Genomic DNA, 21,673 nt, shown 5'->3' on the forward strand with positions numbered 1-21,673 from the left:
GCACCATGCCTTTATTCACTAAAAAAAAAAAAAAAAAAAGAAAAGAAAAGAAAAAAGAAAAAGAAAAAAAGAAAAAGGTAGCTTTTTGTGTTTGTCTTGGCTTACATCCAACATTTGTTCCAGAATAGCCTAGGTTAAATTATGCCTTAGCTTACTGCTAGGAAACAACATTTTTGCTTTTGAAGAACTTAATATTTAAGACACAATATATTTTCTTCCAGATGATCTTAGCTACCGCTGGCTTCTAAATGAATTTCCTGTATTTATCACGATGGATAAACGAAGATTTGTGTCTCAGACAAATGGAAATCTCTACATTGCAAATGTTGAGGCATCAGACAAAGGCAATTATTCCTGCTTTGTATCCAGTCCTTCTATTACAAAGAGTGTGTTCAGCAAATTTATCCCACTCATTCCACTACCTGAACGTAAGTATTTTGTTTTTACAGATTGTCTGCTTATGGAGTGCTTACAATATGAAAAGAAATATCCAGTGGGAAGATTAGTTGGGTGCCCAGTCAGGGCAAACACAAGATATGTAAACAGAAGACTTTGAACGTTTTGGTCATTCCTTAGTTTTTTGGATGGAAATTTACATGCTAAAAGGGCCCTAAGATGGTCCAGGTTAAACTGGTTGCTTCTAGTTCAGAGAATGTGTAGGGTACTGATTCATTAGCCCAATATCCATATATTGGTTACAGTGGGAATCCCTGGCCTCTGCTTTTTTTCTCATGTTCATGCATACATTTTGGTAACCTCATGAAAGACAACAAATTCTTAGATCAAAACAAGCTATAGTGATTATAGAATTGGGAAATAAAATACAGTTTTATTATTTTGATACTTTAAGAAACTATTTACAAGGAGCAAATAAGCATATGAATTGCCTTTCTGCTATAAGTAAGTAGCATGGGGTATCACTACGTGACGTCATATTTGATGATCACCTATAGACCTGAATGGTTTTTCCAAGATTCCAATTGAACTACATTCCTTTTTTAATGCATCACTTCCTAAGAGAATCAGACTTCAACATTTTGCTTACTTCACATTGTTTTTAGCATAGTCCTTCTGTTACCACTCACATCAGGGAGTTCAGGCTTCTGAAGAAATACTGGGTATTGTTGTTCACAGACCTAGGTCTGGTTCTTGTCTCTGCTCTAAGTAGGAAATGAGGCAAATGTTATCATATCACTGTAATTGCATTTTTCTACTCAAGATTGTGGTCATGTAGTTGATATTCGATAAATATTTTTTGCTTTCTGGCTCTTTTTTTCTCTCCACGATCTTGGGAGATACTTGAGATCTACTACTTCACGGAATCATAAGGAGCCAGCACATGAAAACTTCTATAAGTTCCTTTCCTAACTCTACCCCAGAAGTTCATCTCATCTATTTATTTTTTACTAACATCTCTGAAAGAAGTGTTTCTCTTCCTGTTCTAGTTAATTCCTCCAGTTGCACTGGTTCACTTACCATTTGATTCATTAAGGTCTTCACTATATCACTTATTTCCTGCTTTTTTTTTTCTGAATCCTTAAACCCTCCTCCATTCCTTTCCATCTGTTATTCTTCTGTATTCAATGCAAACAATCTTGCCAATTTTTTATTTGCTAAAGCCAAAGTAAATTTTTCAGTTCTGATTCTGTATGAACTTTGACACTGTTGATCTCCTATGCTTCTCTTGAACTCTTCTTTCTTTTCCTAATTTTCCCAACTCCTGCCCTTCCCTTATCTCCCACCTGCCTCTCTGACAAATTCTATGCAGCATCCTTCCCCAGATCTTCCTCCTTCTTATATTTCTCTTTAATCTTCTTTCAGATATTCTTATTCTTATTCTTTATGCCTTTCCACAGCAGCCTTCTGGAGATGAGTCCATATTCTTGTGTCCGAAACTTTTCTCTTTGTTTAGGACTTAATTCTACCTACCTCCTAGACTTATCATACAGAAGGTTTTTGACAATGTGAAGCTCAAAATGTTCAAGGCAAATTTGTCATCTCATCTCTAAAATTTCTGGTGTTCTTCATCTCATTTGGTAATATTGTCCTATCTCTACTATCTCAGGATAGCATTTTTAATCATCAGCTCCTTTCCTCCACTCATCCTCCAGACAGCTAATCCAGTGGTCTCCAATTAGTATATAAGCACTTGGGAAGTTTGTGGAAATATGAATCCCATTCACTAGGACTGGGATATGATCTAGGAATTTGTAGGTTCAGCAAGCATCCCAAGAGATTATGCTGAACTGGGTCTTTTATCTACACCTTATGAAAACATTGACTCAAAAGGCAGTCCTGTTGATTCTGCCTCTAAAAGACAGGTTGGATTAATTTTTTTTTTTTTCCGTTTTATTCCCACTGCTCGAGCCCTCCTCTGTTTGGCCTGAATTAATGACACGGCCTTCCTTAAATCTCTTCTATAATTCTCTGCTCCATGTTCCATTCTTTAAAACTTCCAACATTTTCTACTTAAATCAAAGGTAATATTCATATAAATTCTATTTCCCAAACCTGCTGGCTGTTACCCAGGAAGGAAATTATTCTCAAAATGTTTAATGTCACAGTTTCAAGCCTTCTAGGTGATAGATTCAAGCTCATCTTCAACTACATATATTTTGACATTACTTGAATTCCTAAACTTAAAAAAATTCCCTGCATACTCCTGAAACTTTGTCTTAATATACTGTTTCCTCTAGCCTGAACTGGTCTGGTGAATTCGGCTGCTCTTCATGCCTGAAATTCCCTTCAACAGTCGTCCTTAGCTGCCACACTTTCAGGCCATTTATTTTTGTTTTGGCTTATATTTTCAGTCATTGTGTATGTATTTGTCTCTCTAGTATTAATTAAGTGCAAAGTACACACTCATACTGCAATCTTAAACCATGGATTTTGCTTTTCTGAGCCTGTTTCTGCCCCTGTAAGATTAAGGGAATAATGCATCTCTCAGTACAGTTGTGCACAATATATTCAATAAAATAACTATACTGGTAAGCAGAGTGATGTCTAAATAAACACTTTTCTTCTTTCCCTCTCTCCTTCCCACTTTTCTTTTTTTTTTTAATTAAAATTTTTTTTTTTTTTTCTGAGAGAGAGAGACAGTGTGAACAGGGTCAGAGAGAGACACACACACAGAATCTGAAACAGGCTCCAGGCTCTGAGCTAGCTGTCAGCACAGAGCTCAATGCGGGGCTCAAACCCATGAACCGTGAGATCATGACCTGAGCCAAAGTCGGACACTTAACCGACTGAGTCACCCAGGCACCTCTCCTTTCCGCTTTTCAACTTATTTCCCTTTTACCTTCATCTCTGTATGCATGTCTTTCTTCTTTTCTCCCTCTTTTCTTGCCTGGCCTCTTTCTTTTACATTCTTCTTTCTTCTTGCCATACTGCTCCCTCATTTCCTTTGTTCTTTTTCTTCCTTCCTATGTCCCATTTAGCACCTGGCACAATGGTTTACATATTTTTTGATGCTCTGTAAAGACTTCTTGAATTTTCTTTAGTGAATTGAATCAAATTACTTACGCAGCTTCAGAATGAGTCAAAATGACTGGAAATGCTTGGTGAAATTTATGCTATATACGTATTATGCATAAACAAATAAATCTATGCATTGTGATGCGATCAGGTATTTCCCAGAACTTGAGAAATGTCTTCCATACTAAAGTAATTCTATCAAAATCACAATATTGAAACAAACTCTATTCATTCTGCCTAGTAATGAGTGGATGTTGTATTTTTCTTAATATTAGGAACAACAAAGCCATACCCTGCTGATATTGTAGTTCAATTCAAGGACATTTATGCATTGATGGGCCAAAATGTGACGCTAGAGTGTTTTGCCCTTGGCAAGTAAGTATACCTATATTTTTTATTAACATATATAGAAATATATTAATTTCTGTACTCTTTGAGGAAATGATGTAAATGTTTAGCTATAGACAAACAAAGTAATTTACTTTGAAGTGTCGTGGACCCTTAGCTTTTGTTATCTCCTATTTAAAGTCCCGTTCCTGATATCCGATGGCGGAAGGTCCTAGAACCAATGCCAAGTACTGCTGAGATCAGCACCTCTGGGGCTGTCCTCAAGATCTTCAATATTCAGCTAGAAGATGAAGGCACATATGAATGTGAGGCTGAGAACAATAGAGGAAAGGATAAACACCAGGCAAGAATTTATGTTCAAGGTAGACATGTTATTTTAATTTTCTGTAAATTGCATCAGTATCTTATTTATAGCCATTTCCATACTTGAAAAGCTAGTATATAATAGTTTAAAAACAGTGATATATATTATATTATGCAAAAAGGCGAAATATTTATCTTGGCTAATGAAGTCACAAATATGGCTTATAGAAGTTATAAACTTCTGTTAACATCATAATAAAACGAATGGATTGATAGTAGTGTTTTTGATAATATTCTGAAAATACAATGAATGTAATTCCTTGTTTTTTCCTAATGCCTTTTTATTTGTGGAAGAAACTATGCATTATTCAGTCTAAGCTGCTGACTTGAACACTCGAGTATGCTTCAAAATCACCTGGAAGGCTTGTTAAAACACAGATTGCTGGTTCCCAGAGTTTCTATGTTGGAAAGTTCTACTTGGGGCCCATGAGTTTGTATTGCTAACAAGTTCCTAAGAGATGCTAATGCTACCAGACCAGGAATCACAGTTTGAGAACCTCCTTTTTTCCAAAAAAGGAACCATTTTTTGATGCCATTTTCTTGGCACAAGTGTTTGATTCAGACACATACATATAAACTTATGTTTAGAGGATAGAATGTTGTTTTTCAGGGAATACTTGAAACTTTTCAGGCTGAAATCATTTCTATACAGTTGCACAACATAAAACTTAAAAGATCACATAAACGAAGTAAACTAAGTACACAACTAAGTAAATGTCTAAGGCTTCAGTAAGCCCATTCATTTAAAGGATAAGCATACATTGAGTGTCTACTCAGAGGCATACACTGTGACGGGAACAAGTAGAGCTACATAAGAGAAATACTCTGTCATTGAGGGATTCATACTGTTTTCTTCCTATATATAATATCTCCACATTTATACCAGTATACACAAGCAAATGAACATATGCCTCCACACGCATGTGAGAGTGCACTATGGAAATTTACATAGGATATTGATAAAATGCCTGGTGAGGGATACTTTAGCCACACTGAGAAGATGGATGATAGGAAAAGCTTGAGATGCCCCTAGCCAAACTGTAATATCAGAATGGGGAAGGGGCATGGTGGCCCCTACCCAGACCCCAGGGCCCTGTCTATACAGGGATGAAGTAAGTGCCTCCAATGACTTTGCACGTGAATTCTCACCACCACCATCCCATAGAATTCACCAGATTAGGCTTCTCTCATCACCTGAAAGTTAACACCCACACAGCTCTGCACGTGTCCTGCTCAGTCTCTGTCTCCTCCCCATCCCTAACTTCTGAAACCTTTGCACTATGCTTTCTACAACTCATAGGCTGTTATCATAACAGTCCCCTATATTCTCAACTTCTCTGTAACTTCTATTCTGAACTTCTCACCTTACCTAAAACATGGTTCTCCCTTAAAGATGCTGCTTCCCCTGCAATCCTCTCAGGCAGTGGCTAGTTTTTTTCCACAGCTCTCATTGCGTTTGACTTGACATATACTTGCTCATCTTTCTCCTTACCCTATTTCTAGACTACCTTCCATCTCTTTTCCTTTAAATGTCCACTTAACTATCTGTCAAGACAAACCCCCTCACTCCTCTAAAGATTTTGCTCTTAGCAGCTCTTACAAACTAGAGCACTACTTTTGACATTCTTAATGACTTTATCAAAATCAACTTAGACTATGATTATCTGTTAGTAGTTTTGCCTCTCAGTTCTATTGAACTCCTCTTCCCTAATGATCTTGTCCATCAACCTACCTGAGCACCCCATTCCCATGGCCACATGTCAGACCTCAATGTTACAAAAAAGTACAACCCCTTTATTATTTTAATGTTTATTTATTTGTTTTGAGAGGGGTGTGGGTGCAGAGAGGGAGAGAGAGGGAGAGAATCTCAAGCAGGCTCTAAATTCAGCATGGACCTGATGTGGGGCACAATCTCATGATCAACTGTGAGATCATGACCTGAGCCAAAATCCAGAGTTGGACACTTAAGGGACACCTGGGTGGCTCAGTCACTTAAAACTCCGACTTCAGCTCAGGTCATGATCTCACAGTTCATGGGTTCAAGCCCCATGTTGGGCTCTGTGCTGGCAGTTAGCTCAGAGCCTGGAGCCTGCTTTGGATTCTGTGTCTCCCTCTCTCTCTGACCCCCTCCTCTGCTCACGCTGTTTCTCTCTCTCTCTCTCTCTCTCAGAAATAAATAAAAAATTTAAAAATTTTTTAGAAGAGTTGGACACTTAAGAGACTGAGCCATCCAAGCGCCCCTCAAAAATTATAATCCCTTTATAATCTCAATTTCACACATTTCTCTCAAACCACTACCTCCTATCTTTCTAGTTCAGTCTTTCTAATATGCTTTGACTCTACCAGGAACTATAATCAATTAATGTAACAATGATTTATCATTCTTTCACTTCCCCTGACCTCCACCCATCTCTTCCCTAAATCTGTGACTATTCATTACTGTTCCTCTTCACTCTTCCACAACGCACTCACCACTCTTACTTTGTCTTACTGCCTTTGTAAAAGGCTAACCCTGGAAAAATCTAGGTCTCTGCCTATCAGTGCCTGAACCCAGGGGCTTGAATGTGACTTGAGATAAACATCACCATGCTGATAAGATCATTTTGAATTATTCATCACTAACTTCAAGTGGGCCCTTAGTGTTGCCTGGCAATTATACTATAACTCCACAGGCCCATTTACTCTCTGTCTCATAGATGACCTACTAGTGCCTTCACATTTCCTTCAAATCCTAACGCCTCCTCCTTCAGCCTTACTCTCAGCTGATAACTTGGCTTCTTCTTTCACAGAGAAAATGAAAGATCAAGTTAGAACTTCCCCAAGCTCCCACCCCACATCTATCCAATACTGGTATCTTTACCCACATCTCTTATTGCTCTGGGTTCAGCTGCTATCTGAGGTCAACACCTCCACTCTGTGCTTGATTCTACCCTCCTACTTACTCAAAGCTGTTGCTCCCTCTCCATTCAGCAGAAGTAATCATTTTTCTTCAATGGATCATGCCCATCAGTGTATAGTGTCTCTTATTTCTGATTTCCTTAAAATCTTTTTAACTCTGGCTGCTACCCCATCTCCCTTCTTCTTGTGTCCCCTAAAAGGTAATAAAGATCTTGACAGATTTGTCTATACTTACGTTGTCTTCAATTTTTCTTCTTTTTAAAATGCACTCTGATTTGACTTTCATACCTTCCTCTCTGCTGGAATCTCTCTTGTCATGATCACCAGTGACGTCATGTTGCTGAAGCCAGTGGCCACTTTGCAGCTATGTCTTACCTGACCCGGCAGCAGCCATCTCCCCTGTTGATTGTGGGCTCATCCATTGTCCACTCTCTGTGCTTGGCATCTGGAACCCACACTTGGCTAACATCCTCGTACACCACTTGCATTCTCCTCCTCAATTCATCTGCCTTTCAAACATGGGAGCAATCAGGGTTTGTCTCTGAAAGTCTTCTCTATTTCGATTACAACCCTGGTGATTTCATCAATGATCATGGCTTTAATTAGGCTCTATACCTGAAAATTCTGACCCAGATACTTTCCTGAAACTCTAGATTTGTATATTCCATACCCCAACAAAATTCACTTGATAAATTTCAAGTATACATGAGTGGCCTGAAGAGAGGAAAATTCTGCATAGACTCTTACATTATATTTTTTAAACAAAGCTGTCATTCTACCAGGTTTCTAGTGCTTATAGATTTGTTTTTATTCAACATATTAAGAAAGCTACAATCTAGGTTCTTAGCAGAGTAAGTTCTAAACTGTCTAATATCTAATTTATTAGAAGAATCAAGGTGACAGCAGACATTTATAAGGGAATTTTATTAAGAGCACTATTATTGTTCCTTTACTAATGAACCACACTCAGTAATGAAGCACACTCAGTTGTAATCTTTTGGTGTAATCAAACAACCATAAGTTTTCATAATTAAATCATAGATAGAATGCATCAAACGGATTCAATTATTTATTCTTCTCATTGTATTTTTTAACGTGATATCTTATGTGTTAGAGGCCATGGAATGAAGGGTTCTTATATTCCTGTTTTATGTATTGCCAAGATTGTCTACAAAATAAAACCTCTCTCAATTAACATTCTTATTAATATTTAATTTTTATAACTGTCTACATATGTTACCAAAATGTAATGATAAGTGGAAATATATTAAATCAGACTATTGTACTATAAATACACACACACATATAATCTTGATGGGGTTCAGTGAGATCCAAAAATTTTTTATGTTCTTTTTTATTTATTCGCATTAAATACTTTCTATGTGTATATTATTTTATCATAAAATTAAAATACCAATGTTTCCTTTTTTAAAGAAAATAAAATGCTACCCTCCACTCACAATTCTTTCTTCCTATCTCCTTTATTTTATAGGAGTTTATTTACCTACATTTTATTTATTTATTTATTTTAATGTTTATTTATTTTTGAGAATGAGAGAGGGAGCACAAGTGGGGGAGGGGCTGACAGGAAAGGGGACTCAAAATCTGAAGGATGCTTTGTGCTGATAGCGGAGAGTCTGATTCAGGGCTTGAATTCAGGAACCATGAGACCATGACCTGAGCCGAAGTCAGACACGTAACTGACTGAGCCACCCAGACACCTCTACGTACATTTATTTATAATTTAAAAAATTTTAATGTTTATTTATTTTTGAGAGAAAGACAGAGAGTAAGCAGGAGAGGGGCAGAGAGAGAGGGAGACACAATTTGAAGCTGGCTCTAGGCTCTGAGCTGCCAGCACAGAGCCTGATGTAAGGCTTGAACTCACAAACCACGAGATCATGACCTGAGCCAAAGTTGGACACTTAACCAACTGAGCCACCCATTTACCCCAAAACATTGTTTTAAAATGTTGCAGGCAAGAGATTTTAAATTTTCTTAATGTTTATTCATTTTTGAGAGAGACAGACAGACAGAGACAGAGTGTGAGGGGGGAGGAGCAGAGAGAGAGAAAGACACAGAGTCTGAAGCAGGCTCCAGACTCTGAGCTCTGAGCTGTCAGCCCAGTGCCTGATAATGGAGCTTGAACTCACAATCTGTAGGATCATGAGCTGAGCAAAAGGCAGATGGTCAACCAACAGAGTCACCCAGGTGCCCAAGACATAAGATTTTAAAACCCTGTCATTTTGAAAGATTTAAGTTATAAGAAAACGATAAATTACTGTAGAGTTATTCATGATTTAGCTTTCTAACAAAACACAGCTCACAAATAGAAAAATAATTTTGAATTGAATTATAGTTACTTCATATTATAACAATGTAGGATAAAGTTTACCTGAGGACCTATGGGGATGCAATTTCAATGGCTCTAACACTCATTTTATGGCATATACAATATCTGATTTATTCTCCAGAAGGTCAATTAAATGTGATTTGTATTCTTGAAATAATTGTGAGTGTTGAGATTTGAGTCTGAAACTTAGAATGTTATTTACTTTTCAGCGTTTCCTGAGTGGGTAGAACATATCAACGACACAGAGGTGGATATAGGCAGTGACCTCTATTGGCCTTGTGTGGCCACAGGGAAGCCCATCCCCACAATCCGATGGCTGAAAAATGGATACGCGGTATGTGCTTAAGTGTTTTTCAGTTCTTGAGTCCCTACTCAGGCACCATTTCCAGTGGTCCTGGAATAAAGATAACAAGAGAATAGAGTAAGGGTATCTGGGCCCTAAAATTAAAAAGTCTTCTAAAAAAGGCAAACAAGGAAATGAACAATAAAGTATCTTCTTTCAGTTTAAACAACTTTTCTGCAATCTTATGTCCACCTTCTCTCTCTCTCTCTCTCTCCTTATTTTTCCCTTTGTTCCACATTTTATCCTTCTTCCTATTTTCCATCTCTGCTACCTGATATTGTCCTCTTTTTTTTGGCCACTATTTCCCTGACCCCACAGAAACAGAGGTAAGAAGGAGGGTTCTACCTTAAGCCCTGGGGAGAAGTAGCGGCAGTGGGCCCTTCTGTACCTTCCCTCTGTAATCTCCCGGCTGAGCCAAGAGGGAAAAAGTGGACTCCCAGCTCTGTAGGAGAATAGAACAAGAGCCACTGGGCATGGTAAGTGGGTTTTAAACCCTACCCCAGTTCACAGTGGGGGCAAAATATTGGATCTAAAGGAAAAGGCAACCCAGCCCAGATCTAAATAAAAGCACTTCTGTTAAAGCTTATCAAGGAAATGCATTTTACTTTGTGTTCTTTTCAGTATCATAAAGGGGAGTTGAGACTGTATGATGTGACTTTTGAAAATGCTGGCATGTACCAGTGCATAGCTGAAAACACACACGGAGCCATATACGCAAATGCGGAGTTGAAGATCTTGGGTCAGTATCGTTTCCGGTTTCTGTTAACATTCAGCAAGAAAGCAGCACAGTATCTGATGATCATTAGGGTTTCTGTAGATCACATTTCATTATATCTTGGATCGCTAAAGTTAACAACTTTGAAATGTGGTTTGGAACAGGATGATACTGTTTTATTTTCCTTCTTTCACTACAGAGCAGTAAATACATTTGAGGCAACATGGAGTACGATCGTTTAAAAAAATGTTTTCTAGGTAAAGCAAACTTTATGCATGCCAGATTTTACAGGTCTTGTTCTCTTCTATGTGTGGACTGTTAAATACTTCCTGAAAATCCCATTGTGATGATTGATGGTTCCACAGTGCACCTGACCCAGTCTCAGATGAATCTGGAGCACTTGCTAGTTTTAGCAGTCTTTGGATCTCATGCCCTACAATTGACATTTAAAATTTTCAGGACATTCCTCAATCTCTTTTACTCCACCCTGGGTCTGACTTTGGTATTGCTTTCTTACTCTGCCATGAAAATTGAAACCCTTTGATATAAAAATATTTCAATTCCCCATCCACATTCAAAAGTACCTTAATCTTAACTACATTTGCCCTTTCATATTCTTCATCCAGAGAAGTATCTCTCCTCTCTAAAACAGGCATACCTCGTCTCGTATTATTGCATATCACAGATACTGCATTTTTTACAAATTGAAGGGTTTTTTTGCAACCCTGCAGCAAGCAGGCATATTTCCAACAGCATTTGCTTACTTTGTGTCTCTGTATTATATTTTGATAATTTCACAATATTTCAGACTTTTTCACTAGTATTATATTTGGGATGTTTATCTGTGGTCAGTGGTCTTTGATACTGCTATTGAAACTGTTTTCAGGCACCATGAACCACGCCCATATAAGACGGCGAACCTAATCGATAAATGTCTGTGTTCTGACTGCCCACATTCCTTCATCTCGAGCCTCCCTATTCTCTGAGACACAGCAATATTGAAATGAGGCCAATTAATAAGCCTACAATGGCCTCTGAATGTTCAAAAGAAAGGAAGAGTCAGACGTCTCTCATACAAAAGCTAGAAATGATTAAGCTTAGTGAGGAAGGAATGTCTAAGGCTGAAACAGGCTGAAGGCTAAGCCTCTTGAGCTAACCAGTTAGCCTAGTTGTGCATGCAAAGGAAAAGTTCTTGTAATTAAAAGTGCTCTTCTAGTGAGCATGTGAATGGTAAGAAAGCAAAACAGCCTTATTGCTGATTTGAAAAAGTTTTAGTGGTCTTGCACTTGTGGGGATGAGCACTGGGTGTTATATGGAAACCAACTTGACAATAAACTATTTGTAAAAAAAAAAAAAAAAAAAGTTTTAGTGGTCTTGAATAGAAGATCAGATCAGCCACCACATTCCCTTAAGCCAGAGCCTAATCCAGAGCAAGGCTTTAACTCTCTTCTATTCTGTGAAAACCGAATGAGGGGAGGAAACTGCAGAAGAAAAAAGCTTAAAGCTAGCTCAGGTTGGTTCATGAGGTTTATGGAAAGAAGCCATCTTCATAACATCAAAGTGCAAAGTGAGACAGCAAGTATTGATGTAGACACTGCAGCATGCTATCCAGCAGATCTAACTAAGATAATTAATGAGGGTGGTTACACTAAACAACAGATATTCAATGCAGATAAAATAGCCTTATAGTGGAAGAAGATGCCATCTAAGACTTTTAGAGTAGAGAAGAGAGGAAATGGCTTCACAGCTGACATTTTTGTTTGGTGCTAAGGTGGCTGGTGACTTTCAGTTGAAGCCGATGCACATTTGCCATGAGAATCCTACAGCCCTTAAGAATTATACTAAATCTGTCTGTGCTCTGTAAATGGAATGACAAAGCCTGGATGACAGCACATCTGTTGACAACATGGTTTACTGAATATTTTAAGCCCTCTGTTGAAAACTACTTATCAGGAAAAAAAAAATGATTTCTTTCAAAATACTACTGCTCCTTGACAACACTCCTGGTCACCAAGAACTCTGTTGGAGGTATATGCGAAATCAATGTTTTCATGCTTGCTAACACAACATGCATTCTGAGGCCCTTGGATCAAGGAGCAATTTTGACTTTCAAATTTTATTACTTAAGAACTACATTTCATAAGGCTCTAGGTGTCACAGATGGTGATTTCTCTGATGCATCTTGGCAAAGTAGATTTCAGAACTTCTGAAAAGGATTCACTCTTCTGAATACAATTAAGAACTTTCATGATTCATGGGAAGATGCAAAATATGAACGGGCAGGAGATTGGATGAAATTGATTCTAACCCTCAGGGATGACTTTGTGGGGCTCAAGACTTCAGTGGAGGAAGTAGCTGTAGATGTGGTGGAGGTAGAAAGAGAAGTAGAATTAGAAGTGGTGCCTGAGGATTTGACTGAATTGCTGTAATCTCATGATAAATCTTGAGCAGATGAAGAATTGCTTCTTACGGATAAGCAAATAAGGTAGTTTCTTGAGGTGGAATCTACTCCTGGTGAAGGTTGCTGAAATGACAACAAAGGATTTCAAATATTACATCAACTTAGCTGATAAAGCATGGCTGGGTTGAGAGGATTTGCTCCCATTTTGAAAGACGATCAGTTCTGAGTTAAATGCTATCTAATGGCATTGCATGCCACAGAGAAATCTTTCATGAGAGGAAGAATCAATCGATGGGGCAAGCTTCATTGTCTTTTTTCAGAAATTTCTGCAGACACCTCAGTCTTCAGCAACCATTACCCTGATCAGTCAGCAGCCATCAACATGGAGGCAAGACCCTCCACCAGCAAAAAGACTATGACTCGCTGAAAGCTCATATTATGGTTAGCATTTTTTAACAATAAATTAGTTTTAAATTAAGGTATGTATGTTGTTTATTTTTAGACATAATGCCATTGCACAGTTAATAGACTATAATATAGCATAAACATAACTGTTATATGCACTGGGAAACCAAAAATTCATTTGACTTGCTTGCTTTATTGGGGTGGTCTGGAACCTAACCTGCAGTATCTCTGAGGTATGCCTATAATTCCTTTACCTGTGCCCTATATTCATTTCTTTTCACTCACCCTGTACTTGATGTGAACAGATATGTCTTCTCCCTGTGCGTATGTGTGTTCATATCTTTCATGCTGCCTCTTCTTTTAATCATGTTTTATTCTTAAATTCTCTGCTTCTTTGGCTTTGGTAACTCCATGCTTTCATACCTCCCAGATTTATTTCTTCTTGATCACTTTTACTTTTCCCTCTTTACCCCTTCCTCTGCTCAATTAGAAATCTTGCTCTCAGATTCCATTCCTATGGTTTCATTCTATTCTCTTCCCCACTTTTTTTTCTCATATTCTATATTATTATTCCTAACTTATTATTTTCAAATTTTTAGAAATCCTGGATAATTTCTTCTTCTTCCATTAACTATCGCTGATTCCTTTTACCACTGGCTCAGGTTTTTATTCTCAGCTTCAAGCTCAATATAAAGCTTCCTAATAGGAATGTTTATCTGGTATCCTCAGAGATAACCCAAACTTAGTGTGTCTGAAGCTATAATCATTATCTCTCACCCTCCTTATCCTGAAAAACTCTGTTCTATAGAATGACATAATTCACAACATCTTTTCTATCACATCTACTAAATTTCTCAATGTTACCCCATAAATCTCACATTCTCCTTACTTTCATTACAACTACTTTAATTAAGGTCTTACTATAATATGTCCTTTTCATTTTATTTGAATTAGCTGTCATCAGCTTTAGTCATGTTATAAGTAATGAATCTAGATATAGCTAGGCTCTCTTTTTTACAACTGACTACCAAAAAGATAAACCAGTAGCTATAACGTATGGCCTATTTTATTATTGCTACACCAAAGGGAAATTCTTTAAAATATTGCTATCTGTATAAATTGAATGACACTAAAAGAATATGTAAGAATATGAAAAGCTAACTTTAAAAAGAGTTGAGGCTGTCTTAATTTTAATTTTCCCTGTCTCTTATTATAATGCTGATGATCATATTCCACTTATTCCCTCCAAGGTAAAAATTCTTTGCTGATACGTTTCATCTAGTCTATTTGGGTATCAAACAAACATTCAGGCTCAGGCTTCCTACCATGTTACTTTTGTATAACGTACAATAAAATTGTTTTGACTCTTACACAAGATATGAGGTGACTTTGAATGTTTTTCCAAATATTAGCTTTCTATTTTTTATTAAAATTTATTTATAGTCCTATGTTACGAAATAATATGAAAATTCAACAGCTCAGACTGAAAGGTCTCTCCATATTCTAGCACAAAATATTTCATTATTTAAATGCCTATTAAACAAACCATTTGAGCATTTCAGCGTTAGGGTAATGTTTCTGGGCATCTTCATATTTCTTTGAATCAATTTTTGTTTATTACCATTAGAAACAATGCTTCTCTCTGTATATTCCTTTGGTATCGGTAATTCATTTATTCATCCACCAGATATTTTTTTGGAACTTATTCTACAGCAGATACTATTCTTTTTAATAGGCATAGTAAAGAATGAGAGACAAAAAAAATGTATGTCTTCTTAATTTGGGGAAAAATATTCCCTCATTTTCTCATTTCTAAAATATATAGTAACATGGTTTGGATTATATTACTATCAATTCAAATATTAGATAGGTATGAAGTCATTTAAACAACTGTACCAAATCAACTTTTTCATTAAAACTTAACTGACTCAAGAAAAATTCTAATTTTCTAGATGAATTCAGATTTTTAAAATAGAATTCTGTTAAATTCTCTTACATATTTGACAAATAGTGTGTTGCCCAGAATATTTATTGAGCCTCTACAAAATACTACACATGGCGTTAGGTGTACAACACAAGTTGGTTATTTATTTATTTATTGTCAGTTATTAAAACTCAGACTAAAGGAGCAATGGGATAAACTAAATCCTTGCTATAAAAGTGTGTCCCTCAGAACAGCAACAGCAATAACAACACCTGAGAGCTTGTTAGAAGTGCTGAATCTCAGGTCCACCCCATGTCTACTCAACCAACATTTTATCAAGATCATCACAGTATTTTGATGCACAAATAGAATTTGAGAATCACAGGACTAGCGATGAAGAGTTAACGTCTGGGTAAAGATATACTTGGGCTTGGGAAAGTCTATAAAATGAAGACTGTTACATGGAGAGATTGGATGTATAAAAATAAGTGGATGCTCCCCCCCCTCAGAAATCTGCTAAAATACAAAGAAATTGAGAGATGAGCCAGATGTGGGCGACCTAAAGAAAGATAGAGCATGTCATCACTGAAGTCAGCTTTAAAGAGACTATATCCTGTTTTCATAATTACTGTTCTGTACTTCAATGTAAGAAGAAACTATAGGTGGATCATGTACCCTTCAGTTAATTTCATCCATCACTCCCATAGCTGTTTGCAGGTAGGTCTGAAGGCAGAAATCTGTTCATTTTGGCATTTCATAGTGTTTGCACACAGTTGGTGCTCAACAATGTTTGCTTCATAATAATTGCTTCATAATAATTGCTAAACTTCATAATAATTAATTCTGTTATCACCACGATTTATACATTTAAAGTGGGTGAATTTGATTAAGTAATATATACCTCATTAAAATTATTAAATTAAGAAATGTATGAATACTAAGTATGAAATATCTGTTATATCTGATACTATTTGGGGGATTAATCTTTTCTGTTGATTATTAATCAAAAGAATAAAAGATGCTATAGAAGAAATGTTTTATTCTTCCTTTTTAGTGAAAGGGAAAAATAATCATTTGTTTCCTTTCAGCTTTGGCTCCAACGTTTGAAATGAATCCTATGAAGAAAAAGATCTTGGCTGCTAAAGGAGGAAGGGTCATAATTGAATGCAAACCTAAGGCAGCACCCAAGCCAAAATTCTCATGGAGTAAAGGGACAGAGTGGCTCGTCAACAGCAGCAGGTCAGTTCGGAAACTAGAAATCCAATCGCAATGTACTATTTGGCTAAGTTCGTTTTAAAGAGGACTAATGTACATGTTGGTTCTTCTAACTTCTCTCTGCAGAAGACACCATAATTCTAAGATAAACGAAAGTAAGAAATACCCTTCACTGTTATTATGTTATAAAAAAGTTCAACTTTTAGGCTTCTATAATTTATAAGGAATTTAGAAAATTGAGACTCATGGATTTGTTTTGTAAATTGCCCATGCCCTCAGGAAATAATGAACAATGGGAAACAAAATGGGATCTCTGACTTACTTTTCCCCTAACAAGGACTTCTGTATCCATTTATATTTGATTTAATTTTATGTAGTTAGCCTATGAAATATTTCAGTAGAAAAAATATAAAGGTAATTTCAAAGAATAAATCATCCTTCCTATCTTTTTATTTAAAATTTTTTTTAATGTTTGTTTTATTATTTTTGAGAGAGTGAAAGAGACAGAGTACGAGCACAGGAGGGGCAAAGAGGGAGAGGGAGACACAGAATTTGAAACAGTCTCCAGGCTCTCAACTGTCAGCACAGAGAACGATGCAGGGTGCAAACTCACAAACTGTGAGATCATAACCTGAGCAGAAGTAGGACACTTAACCAGCTGAGCCACTCAGGCACCCCCTCCTCATGATTTTAAATAAATTGGAATTTCTCATCTTCCTAACAAGTACAACATTACCAATGTTTTGGTAGCTTTAGGATAAAACATAAAGCATGTGGCTTCCATAGTATTTATTTAAAAGCCACATTGAATGGTTTCTATAAGGTTCCTAGAAGAAGATAAGGTAATATTGAGTACAAAATTAAGGAGAAAAGAAAGTCAGGATAGGAAATGGGATGTGAAGGTGGGGGAGAAGGAAATACTATAGGCAGTGAAAGGAGCATATAAAAAGGCCCTGAGGCAGGGAATATAGGATGGTGAAAATTCAAGAATTATGGTTTGCCCTTAGAAGAAAGTGGAGGAGAGTTTTAAGAAATAGAACATAGTAATCCAGCTCATCAATAATGTTTTCTATGCTAGGGAGCTTGGACCCCATCTTTGACTAACCAAATCTGTCTAAAGGCTTAAATAAGGGAGAAAAATAAACTTTTTGCATTCAAAAAGAATATTCTAGCAGAAGTGTATAAGATAGATTTTTTCACAATAATAACAATAAAAAGTAGGCAAGGTGGGTAGTATTATCTCTATTTTGATATATCTAAAGCCTGGAAAGTTTAAATAAACTTTTGAAAGTATATTGATAATCTCCATACTGAAACTTCAACTTGTGTCCTATTGACATGGAATGAACACAGTTCTCTTATTAGGATGTCCACAAGTTTGGCTGTGTAAGGGACAGAGATAGTGGAGGGGAGAGAGTGCAGAGGGACAGTAGTTACTTTCACAAACACATTAACTTTTAAAGTGAATACACTTGACTAAGAGTTATTAAGACCTTAGCAAAATGATGCTAGAAAACTCAGTGTTAAAGGAAGAATTAATTTGTTCAGTTTTCTGTGGAAACATAAATGATCAAACAATGAGCACTGCAGAGACAGTGATCAAAGGGAAGTCCTTTTTCTGGGTATTTACCACCCCTGCAACAGACTTGTAGCACAGCATCCCCTAAGCCCCACCACTAACTCTCTCCGCTACATGAAAAAAATCTTGCTCTGATTCTGATGAGGATCAATGTCATGAGCCTCTCTGACCAAGGATTTCTCAGAGCCTTGTTTCATGTACTTGTTTTCTCTAAATGTCAACATGTGTTCAAAAAGGAAAAGAAATGTCTAGCTTGTAAAATCTTACTATTTTAATCCTGTCAGAATATTTTTAGTCTTTGGATCAAATTCTATTACTTCTTGATAAAGAGACTCTATAAATCCAATTTTTGCTCACTGCTTTGATCCATTAATTTTTCAGATTATAAACACCATTTTATAATAGATACAGTTCTTCACATAAAAACAAAGTTCAATGTGGTAAAATACTTTGTAGAAAGAAAGGTTCAACTAATAAATTAGTTTTAGAGACATAAAATATTTCTGTTTAAAAATAATATTCAAGGAGCACCTGAATAACTATCTTTAAGCATAACTATAATCTCATTCTGATTAATACAACCACAGAAAATGGTTCCACAGTACAGTTAGCCACACTTGATTAGTGGCTTGTAAAATGGTTTATGTGATATTTCCTATCAGTAGAAAGGAAACATAAATCTTGACAAATTGTAGTTGGGTCCTCAATTGTATGATTTTATTTGGAGCTAAATGATATACATTTTACAACAGAATTTATTAGTAGTTGTTCATTTCGTATCTAATGGACTGCTATCAGCTCTAAAGTGATCTTCATCTGAGTCATTTATGTGAGAGTATCTATAAAATTGTCTTCTTCTCTAGAGTAAGTATGCTCTAACAATTAACAAATAAGGTGAAGTTTATCCTGGAGTAATTTTGGCAAAGTGAGTGATTGATTTATTAAAGACTAGGCAGTTCCTAGTTTATTGGACTGCTTATCCATATCAGATTATCTGAAAATAAGGATAAGATCATGAGAGTTTAATCTATGTTGATTTAAGAATAGGGACCATTAGGAGCAGCTGGGTGGCTCAGTCGTTTAAGGGTCTGGCTCTTGGTTTCGGCTTGGTTTTTGTAAGTTCAAACCCTGCATCAGGCTCTCAGGTGGCAGTGCGGAGTCTTCTTGGGATTGTCTCTCTCTCCTCTTCTCTCTCTGCCCCTTCCATATTCATACCATCTCTGTCTCTGTCAAAATAAATAAATAAACAAAAAATTTATATAAAAAAGAATTGGGACCATTATGGACCCTATTTTATGAGAGAAAAATCAAGTTAACTAAATATTCTTACCCCAAATTAATTTTAGTGTCATGAAATAAATGCCTGAAAGAATAGGTGAAATGAATGACATGAAGAAGAATATACTGTGGATATTAGGTTAACTGAGAGCTAATGTGAGAAAATGGAATATTAGAGTGGATTCTAGAAAGAACGATTGCTGTTGTTCTTTCCATTGCACATTGACTATAATTTTTATAGCTTCACTTGCAAAATAATGAAATGATAGTGCAGTGGAACACTGGCTAAGGGCTTACACTAGGTTTTAGTGAGAAAAAAGTGTGACACGTTACTGTTGGTACTGGTTAATATGGATTCAACAAGTGTTGGATTCAATGGGCTCAAACACAGTGATGGATTTCTGAGTCTGACAGCTGTGTGGATCCATTCCACCCCTTACAGTGGAGAACTTAGAGTCACATGCCTAAGCCTCTGCAGTATCAAATAGTTACTTTTGTGGTTATATTATTTTGATACTGCAGTTTCTCTTCAAGAAATCAAAAGTATTCTGAAATGAATTTAAGTTGGAACTGGATAAAGAGTCAAAAGGAAACCCTGGAATGTATTATTGGTGGACTTTTTGGTATTTTCTTATGTGGAGATTTTTATTAATAAGGTAGATATATGGTGTTTTTCCTTTATAAAGCTCTGCCCTTAAGGTAGAATAGATGGAGGATTGTTGGCATGTGTTGTGCTAAACTTCAGAGATAAATTAAGGTTTTGGAATGGTACATTAAGGAAAGTGAAAATCTAATGATAGGTAATTCAATATTGAATCAAAATGCAAAGTATTATATAACATAGTAAAGTTATTTAATAAACACACAAGTTAAATACATCATAGTTATATATAATGAGTTTTTAGTCTCCAGCCTCTGAGGAAGAGGGAGACAGGGGGAATAGATTGAGGTTCTGTTAGTATGAAAGATGTAAGTTCCATTGAAAGAAGAATTTCCTACATATTAATCTGTGACAGAAGCTGTTATTAAGGGAGGTTTTAGAATATCCTTTTTCAAACATTCCTAAAAGCATATGTTTGTGTTTCTCTGTAGCTGTGGAAATGACAGTTTGTGCTAACCTTAAAGTCTGAATGAAGTCCTGAGGTCACATTTCTGGAAGACCTGGGCTCCTTTATTTCAGGCGTGTTCCACAGCAGTTTTTAAGTCACTTTATGGCAGTGTATGAAAAACCACTTGCTTCAGTTAAACTCCATGAAGTGCATTCATTCGAGAAAAGGTTGATTGACTTTTACTCAGTAATTAGTGTCTTACTCCTTCTAAGTTCCTGACACACGGATTTTCCTTTCCTAATGGATGAACGAATGAATGAATGAATAGATATGTCACCTGCTGAAGACAGGGACACGAGCCAAGCAGATACAAATTCCTGACATTGGGATGTTACCATCTATTGGAAGGATAGATTAATAAGTAAAACTGAAGTATGTGTGATGGCATGCATATTAGGAGAGAAGATCTTGGAAGAGGGGTGGGATGGGGGGGTGCCTGGACAGCAGTGGTGCCATGTACATGCATGCAGTACTAACTAGAATTATTAAGCAAAGCCTTATTGAAGGTGCCAACATGCAAAAAGCTTTGAGATTGTCCAGGGCCTAAAAGGGCAATCGAAGGGTGAGATGGGAAATCACTGGAGGGAGCTGAGCTGCAGAGTGATCTCACTGAGCAAAACAGTCACATGATGTGACTTTTGTCACTTATGTCTTCATGTCTGGCTGACATCATGTGGAAAAGAGTCTAGAGACAGGCAAGGGTAGAAGCAAGAAGCCAGTTAGAGACGACTGCAGTAGTCCAAGAAAAAGATGAAGATGGCTTTCTAAAACAATTCATCAATGCTGAAGAAAATATTATAAACAAAGGCTAGAATGTTTCATCTTTAGAAAATGTTACTGTCGAGTAATTTGTATAAATTGTAATGATCAAAAGATAGTTTTTGTAATCTGAGACAGAATAGCAGAATGTTTCATTAAATTAGTTTTGTGAAGAATGTATTTCTCTCGTCTGCATAGAATACTCATTTGGGAAGATGGCAGCTTGGAAATAAATAACATTACAAGGAATGATGGAGGGATCTATACATGCTTTGCAGAAAATAATAGAGGAAGGGCTAATAATACTGGCACTCTTGTTATTACAGGTAAGAGACCATTTGATCAATATCATTTTTTGCTAGTTTAATAGTACTTAGTTTCTGATATACTGTAAGACATGATTTACCACTAAGCTTCTAAGACATTCCATGTATTGATAAGTTTCCACCTTAAAAGCCTTGTGGACAAATCTTTTGCTTAATGAAATTGTTCCTGGAATCTGAATCTGA

At 36.5% G+C, this 21,673-nt stretch overlaps 1 protein-coding gene across 1 annotated transcript in view; it reads left to right on the plus strand.

Annotated features, from left to right (window-relative positions):
• CNTN1 (contactin 1) overlaps positions 1–21,673 on the plus strand; it is a 278,819-nt gene that overhangs the window by 218,326 nt on the left and 38,820 nt on the right. The window contains exons 8-14 of the mRNA XM_077753202.1: positions 222–428; positions 3,750–3,849; positions 4,003–4,184; positions 9,646–9,770; positions 10,401–10,518; positions 16,313–16,463; positions 21,363–21,490. Coding sequence (XP_077609328.1) covers positions 222–428; positions 3,750–3,849; positions 4,003–4,184; positions 9,646–9,770; positions 10,401–10,518; positions 16,313–16,463; positions 21,363–21,490 — 1,011 coding nt within the window. The remainder of the gene's footprint in view (positions 1–221; positions 429–3,749; positions 3,850–4,002; positions 4,185–9,645; positions 9,771–10,400; positions 10,519–16,312; positions 16,464–21,362; positions 21,491–21,673) is intronic.

Source organism: Crocuta crocuta, unplaced genomic scaffold (genome assembly GCF_008692635.1).
Source record: "Crocuta crocuta isolate KB4526 unplaced genomic scaffold, BGI_CrCroc_1.0 scaffold30, whole genome shotgun sequence".
In the NCBI taxonomy this organism is placed as follows: domain Eukaryota; kingdom Metazoa; phylum Chordata; class Mammalia; order Carnivora; family Hyaenidae; genus Crocuta; species Crocuta crocuta.